This window comes from Sus scrofa, chromosome 8 (genome assembly GCF_054392235.1).
Source record: "Sus scrofa isolate SSC_HxYL_T2T_F1_AM1 chromosome 8, Sscrofa_HxYL_maternal_Yorkshire_Landrace_v2.0, whole genome shotgun sequence".
In the NCBI taxonomy this organism is placed as follows: Eukaryota; Metazoa; Chordata; class Mammalia; order Artiodactyla; family Suidae; genus Sus; species Sus scrofa.
The window spans coordinates 1044770-1053130 of record NC_139390.1 but is presented as its reverse complement, the minus strand read 5'-3'; the positions used below and the strand labels follow the sequence as shown (position 1 = coordinate 1053130).

Genomic DNA, 8361 nt, shown 5'->3' with positions numbered 1-8361 from the left:
GCCCGGCCCCCCTAGGGGCGGGTGCCGCTGGGGTCAGCCCAGGGGTTACTCCTTGGGCGGGGGGCGGGGAGGGCATCAAAGACTCTGGAGTCACGAGAAGGACCAAGGCCCGGGGCTCAGCTCCTCCCCCATCGCGGCACCTTCAAGGGCGAGGGCTGTTGCTTAAGATGGAAAAGCCACCTTTTTCCAAGACTGCTGTCTCTGTGCTCGTGTGACGGACACCTCGGCCCTACTTCCACGGCCACCAGGGGGTGACAGCAGGGGGCTGTGCCAGACGCCTCAAGACGATGGATGCTGGCGACTGGGAAAATGGAGAAAGATCCCAAGCTTGACAGTGCCGTGTGACATTAAATGAGTTTAAGAAAGAAGCCTTTAGACATTTTTAATACAAAAATACTCATACACAATTTTCCAAACAGAATTTCTCCTTAAATGCTATTATTATTTCCCCCCCCCCAACGGGCAATTCTCAAATCTACATTTCAGCATGTTTCCCCCGGAAGTGAACTTCAAGTTTTTAAGTCTCTGAACTGGCGGTAGCACCTGGGCAGTCCCACGAGGCGGGCCCTGGCCTGGCTCCGTGGCGCCCAGACGGCAGCAGGCGCGCCAGCGCTCGCATCTAGCTTCCCACTGGCGCGTCACATCTCAGCAGGGCCCCGCGAGGCGCAGGGACACTGCGTGTCTCACAGGATCAAGAATCTGGCAGCTGACGAGATGTCTGCATCACCTTTCACGAAAACGGGCTCTTCTCGTTCCCGAAAACAAGCTAGTCCTCGAAGGCGGGCGCCGCACGCCGGTTTGCGCCAAGGCGAGGCCTGGGGAGGCGCTGGGAGCACAGACCTGAGTGGGAGGCGGTGTCCGGAGTCCTCGCTGCATCGGACACGAGCCTGCGGCCCGCACGCAAGGCGTCCCGAGGCTCTCGGGCAGTTCTCGTTTTGTTTCCGCTTCGCATAACTGACCGAGACCTGAAACCGACCTTCAGAAAAGACCACATCCGTCCGGCAAGGACGCTCCCCTCAGGCACAGAGGCCCCGGCCCGGCGGGAGGGCCCTTCCAGCTCCGCTCGGCTCTTCCCGCTCCGCAGCCTGTCGGACTCCGATCCCTGCGCTGGTTTTCTACACGTGCTCAAGTTAGTGTTATCTGCTTGTGAGTCTCAGAGTTTGGAAAGAGGGCGACCACGTCTGAACTGTCCCAGCACTTCCTCCAGAAAGAGGGATTTGGAAATAATCACAAAGTTCTCCTGGGAAATACAAAAATAAGTTAATCTGTTCCCCACAGCGCACGGCAGAGCCAGCTCTGAGGTCCCGGCTGCGCACGAGCCCCTCGCTGGGGAAGGACGGGAGAGGACACGAGCCCCGGGCTCCAAAGGCCAGGGGCTCCCACGGCCGCCGTGCCCGCGCCAGGCACCCGGGGTGCAGGACAGGGATGCTGCCGGGCCAGGTCCAGGGCACGAGGAGCAGGAGTCTCTGTCAATCCAGTATTTTCCTACGACCACTCGAGGGAGACCAGAGTCTGAACCAAAACATCCCCAGTCCCCACATCGCGCCAGGCAGGCGGCTTCCGGGATGACTGAGCCACGTGCAGGAGCATCTTCACGAGGACAAACTTGTACCCCCAGTCCCACGTACAGTCACTTTCCCAGGGTCACCACTGATGGGCCACGGGCCGGTCGCCGTCACAGGCTCTCCCAGTCGTGCCCGCAAGGCCCGGGCACCTCACCCGAGGCACGCCGTTCCCCGGGGTCACGGCCTGGCAGAGCCCCACGGAAGCAGGGAGCTGGGGTCCAGGCACCCCCTGCAGTCCAAGCAGGAGGCCTCAGCAGCAGTTTCCAAGGACCCGCGTGTCAACTTGTCTGCAGAAGCGATGTCTTTAGTTACCTTGAGAAAAGGCCGAGGGGTGAAGGATCCAGCACCATCACTGCTGTGGCTCAGGTTCCATCCCTGGTGTGAGAACATCCGCGTGCCACGGGCGCGGTCAAGAAAGGAAGAAAGGGCCAGAAAAAAGCACCTGCTGCCGAGTGGCCCCTTCCCTCGCACTGCGGGTGGAGGCCGGCAGGCTCGCGGGCACCTGGCGAGACGCTTCCAGCGTCCAGGGCCCGGAAAGCGGGAGTCCGGCGTCCATGGAGAACCCAGCCCTTCCCGGAAGCGCCTCACCCTGGGGCCGGGCCGGTGAACAGCTCAGAGTTAGTGGGAATTGCGGGGTCAGGCCCCGAGCCCTGGACGTCGGCCCCGCGCAGCTCGCGTTTCCCAGGAACAGACCCGCAGGCGAAGGGGTCCCGTCCGATGGCCGCGGTCCTGAGCTCTGGGTCTCTCCTCAGCCCGAAAGCGAGTCCTGGACTTGCACGTTGCCCGCGAGCTCGGGTCCTGAGCACCCCGCAGCCCTGCTGTGTGACGAGCCCCAGGGACCGCCGGGCAGGGCCCAGGCAGACTGGTTCCTTAAGTCGTCACTTGACACAGCTGAGCGGGGGCCACACCCACGGCGCTCGTCCCTGCTGCTGCGAGAACTCAGGACGCATCAGTAAATACGCATCTCAGTCGGTGGTGATTTGTGAAACAGTTTAGCAAAAATATATTGAAAATAAAAGCCAGAAACTGGTCAAGAAAAGCCAACTGCAAAAGTACACAAACTTTAGGAGGAACCTCAGGGAGGCAGCCCCGCCAGCCTGCGCCGTGAGGGCCGAGCCGGGGCGGGGGGGGGCACCTGCGGGGCCTCACGACACGACGCTGCCCCCTCCCCCCCGTCCTGGGCTGCTGCTCACAAGGAGGGAAAAGAAGCATCTGGAGGAAAACTTTGCATTAGTACAAAAAAATCATACGTCTGTTCCATAAAAGCAAAATCATCAGAACCGTGGTTTCCGAGGAGTTTGGGGTCTGAGTCTCCGCCAGGGCCCCCGGTCTCTCCCGAGTGACGGCGGGAGGTGAGCAGGCCAGGTGACAGCGTGGAGATTCAAGGGTTCTTGGGAAAGAAACTACTTCCTCTGGCCGGTTCGGGTGAAGTAAAAACATTTCACACGCCAGCGACTGTTCAATCATCACTTGACCCTAAAGACACAGGCGGGAGGGACGCCGACACCCGGAGATTCAAGTTGGCCGTGGCCGTAAGGCTGTGTAGTGAGGCGTCTGTCCTGGACCGCCCGCAGCGCGGCGGGAGCCACGCGGCCGGACGGTCGTCAGTGCGGGCGCAGCGGACGCTGCGGAGACGGCTCAGTGGGGGAGGCGCTCCCTCCCCAGGAGGCCTGTGCGTCCGTCCTGGTGGCTGCAGGCCGCGTCCTGCGGGCCGGTCCCACGTCTGGCCCTCTACCCACAGGGCTGCCCCTGATCCGACGGAGCCGCGGCCTGGCGCTATTTGCCTTCTGTGACCCTGCGCCAGCACCGTCGCCGCCGCCTCCTGCCCTTGGGCTTGGCGGGCTCCGGGCAGGGCTGCTCAGTCTGGGCACTTCTGGCCGGCTCTGCCCTCAGGTCGTGCTCCGCGCAGAACGACCGCCCGTCCTGGGTGGAGCCGAAGGCCGTCCCGTCCTGGTGGTCCTTGCAGAAGGAATTGGGGCAGAAGTGGCAAAATGAAGTGGAGGGTTTGCCACACACGTCACAGTGATGCCAGGGACACTCCCACTTCCCTGCAAGGAAACAAGGTGTCACCAGACAGAAGTGATGGAGCAAGACTTTTAAACACGCAAACACGTCCATGGTCTGGAGCTCCCGTCGTGGCGCAGGGGTCAACGAACCCAACTGGGAACCATGCCGGTGCAGGTTCGGTCCCTGGCCTGGCCCAGGGGGTTGGGGATCCGGCGTTGCCGTGAGCTGTGGTGTAGGTGGCAGCCGTGGCTCGGATCCCGCGTTGCTGTGTCTCTGGCGTAGGCCGGTGGCTGCAGCTCCGATTGGACCCCTCGCCTGGGAATCTCCATATGCCGCGGGAGCGGCCCAAGAAAAGGCAAAAAGACCAAAAAAACCCACGTCCATGGTTGAAAGAGCTGCTCAACTCGTGCTAGGCAGGTAGCTACACAGGAACGAGGAGCCGGTGCTCGGAGGCCTGGAGGCTCCCGGTGGTCACCCACCCACCGCGGCCGGCCTCTCTGGCGCCCACCCCAGAGCCTTCAGGACAACATCCGTCCGCGGTGCTGGCCTTGCCCTGCCATCTCGGCCACGCGGGGGTCTCTGCTGTTCAACCACCTTTCGGCTGCTTGGGGAGCCCCTCCCCCCACCCCCGAGGTGACGGTCACGGGTCCCTGGAAGGCGCAGCCCCCCCCCCCCACGGCTTGGCCGGGCCCCCACCCGTCGGCCGCCCGGGACCCACCGAAGGGCCGCTTGCCGAGGCCCAGGCAGGGCAGGTGGTAGGCCTTGGTGCAGGACTTGCGGTCGCACAGCACCAGCTGGCCGCCGTCGCCGCAGCGGAAGCACTCGTCCTCGGACCGCTTCTTGCCCTCGCCCTTCGAGCGGCGCCTCCTTGTCCTCTTCTTGGCCCTTTTACCCTTGTCCTCCGAGGACAGGGCTGCCGAGGTCTGGGAAGGACAGTACAGCTCGCTGAGGGCGACCGTCGGGGTCGGGAGCCCAGGAACCTGGACGCGGCCTGACATGGAGGGCTCCCTGCAGCCCCGGGGACAGGCACGTACTGCATGCGGGGGGACAGGCCACCGGCTGCCCATGCGGCGCCTCTGGGGCCTGCCGCACCCACACACGGGCCACGGAGGGCTCCCCCCGCCCAGGGCAGTCCCGGTTCGTCCGTTAAAAACCTCACGGAGGGAGCATGACTGCCCCTGGGCTGCAGCGACGGAGGCGCCCTGGGACGCACAGCCTCGCATCCGGCCGGCATCACGCCCCCCTCCCTGCGCCGGCCCCGCCGGTCACGGCGCGGTGACTCACCTTGGGCCTGTCCCCGAGGAAGCCGCTGCAGTTGGAGGCCCCGCACCGACAGACCGTCTTCTCGTTGCCCAGACAGTCAAGGTTGTAGTTAAAGGTCAGCTCTGTCCCTGGGGGCGGAGGGACCAGGTGCGCTGGGACCGCCGCCCTTGCCCAGCCCCACCGGAGCGCCTGGGCCGCGCGGCCCCTCCCGCCCGGCGCCCGAGTCCCGGGCCCCCCCGACCCAGGCGGGGGGCCCACCGCATGGTACCTGCGGGAATGTCGCACACAGCGAAGAGGCCCACGCGGGTGTCACCGTTCACTGTCCACTTGAGGGTCTCGCAGTTGGGCTGGCAGCTGTGGTTCATAAATCGGGAATAGTTTCCTTTGGGGCCGGCGTCAATTATACGGTCCTGGAAGGTACAACTCGGGTTTCAAGCAGCAGCGGCGCACGCGGCACCGCTCAGCCGTCACACACGTAGCGGGCGTCTTCCCGTGTCGCACTGGGAACCGTGGTCTCCCGTGTCACCTCGCACGGGAACCCCCAAACCAGTCCTGTTTCTCTGGCTCCCGGGGGGCAGGTCAGGACCACGTGGAGAAGACCGAGTGCCCGGGGGCCCAGCACCCCCGCCAGAGGGCAGCCCGCTCGCGAGCACAGGATCCGGCCGCCCGGACAGGCCAGCAGGGGAGGAGACGCCCCGTCACGGGGCAGTGACAGCTGGCCTCCCTCCCCCCCCACCCGAGCCGCGAGGCTGCACCGCTGATGGGAGGGGCACCTCCCGCCAGAACAGCCTTGAGACGCAGACGGGCCACCTGGGCAACAGCCGTGAGGGCCACAGACGGGAGGCTGCGGGCCTGCCCTCGAGCTCCCAGGAACCACCTGCTGTCCCGCGGGCGCCCGGAGCCTGGGCAGGCCCATGGCGGGAAGCCCAGCATGGGGTATACTCGGGGGACGGCAGACGAGCCGGGGCAGACCCGGCCTCCTCACCCCAAGGGTCCTTCCACCGGCCGCAGAGCTACGGCCCCGACAGGAGCAGCCCTGTGAGGACAGAGCCGCACTTAGGGTCACAGCCACGCGTGGGGACAGACGTGTGTGGACACAGACGCCCCAGGGGCTCGGCCCCGAGACGCTGGCCAGGCTCCCTGCCCCAGAGGGCCGGCCGGGGCGTCTCTGGCTGCTGCTCTGCAGGCAGAAGGCAGCACCGAGCCCTGCTGCGTGCCGTCCTCGCGCTGCCGCCTGCCGCCCGGCCTCTCCTTCGTGCTCTGCAGACGCGCTCCGCGTGCTCTGAGCACCTTGACAGCTACGCGGACAAAGCCTTCTCACGAGGTCACGCCTGCATCTCAGCCTCACAGAACCTCCCCACTGAAAACTCTAGCTGCTCCTGCACGCGGGGCTCGGCCCCCAAGTCAGACAGGAGCTCTGCGGGCCATCCCTGTCACCAGGCTGGGGCCGCCGCACCACGATTGCGCCCAACGCCTCCCAGAAGTGGTCCTCCCTCAGCCGGGCCGGTCCCGCAGCCTGACTGCCCTACGCGGGCCTCGGCGTCACCTGTCGGGCTTTGTCTCTCAGCGGTGAGCGCCGGGCTGCGATCACAGGGAACGTGTCCACTTCAGAAGGTGCGTGTCGGCGCAAACACTTCGTCTCGCGGCCAGGGACGCGCTGTGCGCCCCGGCGGGTGGCACCTTCGACATCCCCCGGGGCCCAGGGTTTCTCCATTTCCACACGTGTGCTCTGGCTGTTCGTGTGCTTCTGCGTACGAGGGAGCAGGGAGAGCGGGCCCCAGGGCGCCGGCGGCGGCGGCAGCAGCGGCCAGCGCGCCTGCTCGCGCTTCTGGGTCCAGCGCCAGTGCGGCTGCCGCGGCCGGTTCGCAGAGCCTTCGCCCCCACGGCGTCTCTTGCTGCCCCGACTCCGCGACTCCCGAGGCGTCTGCGGCAGGATCAGGCCCCGGCTCTCAGTGCTCTGTCAACGTGCATCCCAGCCCCCTGGGCACGGGGGCTGCCTGTGCCCCCAGGTCCCCAGAGTCTGAGGTTTACCCCTGAAAATCAGGGGCATCGTCCCCAGTGGCTTTAGAAGGGGACTGCTCTGCGCCCCCTCTGGCCCCGGCTTCTTTTCCTCACTTCCAACTCGTGTGTTGTCTCCGAGGCCGTCCTGACCTTCCTCCTTCCCGGTCAGTGCTCACTGCGGGTCTCAGAGGGGCCTTCCCCGTGGCCGCTTCGGGGGGAGCGGCTGCTGGCTCGCCTGGGGCGCCTGGGGCGTGGCCCGCACAACGCTGGGCCCCGAACCTGCCTCATCCCAGACCTCTGTGCCATGATTCCGCGGCCCGGCCTTGTGAACAGGCCCGTTCTCCAACCTTCCAGAATCCGTCTCTCGAGACACACAGAGACGTAGGACTGGGTGACCTGTCGGACGGCTAATTCCTTTGGACAGATGTGACTTGTGGGGCACGGCTCTAACACATCCGCCTGTCCTGCTTGTGCATGTGGGTTTTAAGCCGTACGCGCACGTTTCCCCTCCCGCCGTGCTGGGAACATTTCTTTCCGCTGCTGGCTGCCCGTCTCAGGACACACAGGCCCGTGTGGAATGTTCTTGGCCTGTCCCCGTGGCGCCGTCCACGGGCCCACTTGATGGCCAGTGCGTCCTCCGGCCACCCTTACAGCCCGATTTCAATCAGCGGCGTTCTTGCCTTCATCCTTAAAGCGCTAAAACCTCCTCTCACGGGGTGTCCCAGCTCGGACTCCTGGGCGTCAGATCAAGCACGGGCTGCTCTGCCCTCCCGTCTCCGGGAGGAGGAGCCACTGTCTGGGCACAAACCACGGTCCCTTTGCTGGCGCTTCAGCGGACTTCTCCCGGCACCCCGGACTCCTCCAGCGGCACGTCCCTCCCAGGCAGCCCCTCGGCTCTCGTGTCCTCCCCTCGCTCTGCGGACACTGCCACCTGAGAGCTGCCTGGCTGCAGAGGCGGCTGCAGTCCACGCTTTCCTCGAGAATTCTTCCGGCCCTACTCTGTGCTCAGGCACTGGGTTCCACTGTGACAAGCCTCAGGATGGCTGTTCCTCTTACACGGAAGTCAGTTTTTTGGGTTCGCTAGCCAAAGGGTTGTCATGTCTGATTATTTTATTTTTACTTTGCTTTCTAGGGCAGCACCTGCAGCATATGGAGGTTCCCAGGCTAGGGGTCCAATCAGAGCTGCAGCCGCTGGCCTCCGCCAGAGCCACAGCCACGTGGGATCCGAGCCGCGTCTGCGACCTACACGGCAACGCCGGATTCTTAACCCACGGGGCGAGGCCAGGAATCGAACCCGAATCCTCGTAGATGTTAGTCGGGTTTGTTACCGCCAAGCCATGCTGGAACTCCTCTAATAACTGTAGTAAGATATTCACTTACTCTGTCGACCATTCTTGATGGGTTTCTCCTAAAACACAGGCTATTCTTTCAAGACCTAGGCTCTTACCTGCTTGAATTTCCCTGGAACGTTCTGACCCTCAGCCACTGCCGCGGGCCTGTGGTCACACACAAGCCCTCCGCGCCC

The 8361-nt window shown here is 64.8% G+C and overlaps 1 protein-coding gene and 1 non-coding gene across 7 annotated transcripts in view; both read right to left on the bottom strand.

Annotated features, from left to right (window-relative positions):
• Positions 1-368: 368 nt before the first annotated feature.
• Positions 369-8361, bottom strand: part of NSD2 (nuclear receptor binding SET domain protein 2) — a 79391-nt gene continuing 71398 nt past the window's right edge. For all 6 annotated transcript variants that reach the window (XR_002346526.2, XM_021100910.2, XM_021100913.2 and 3 more), the window contains 4 exons: positions 5104-5245; positions 4857-4963; positions 4291-4495; positions 369-3613 (listed from right to left, as the gene is read on the bottom strand). Coding sequence is in view for 5 of the 6 variants with exons in the window: in XM_021100910.2 (XP_020956569.1) it covers positions 3342-3613; positions 4291-4495; positions 4857-4963; positions 5104-5245 (726 nt within the window). In the remaining variant the exon portion in view is untranslated. The remainder of the gene's footprint in view (positions 3614-4290; positions 4496-4856; positions 4964-5103; positions 5246-8361) is intronic.
• Positions 5329-5452, bottom strand: LOC146400275 (small Cajal body-specific RNA 23). Its single transcript, XR_014814189.1, has one exon.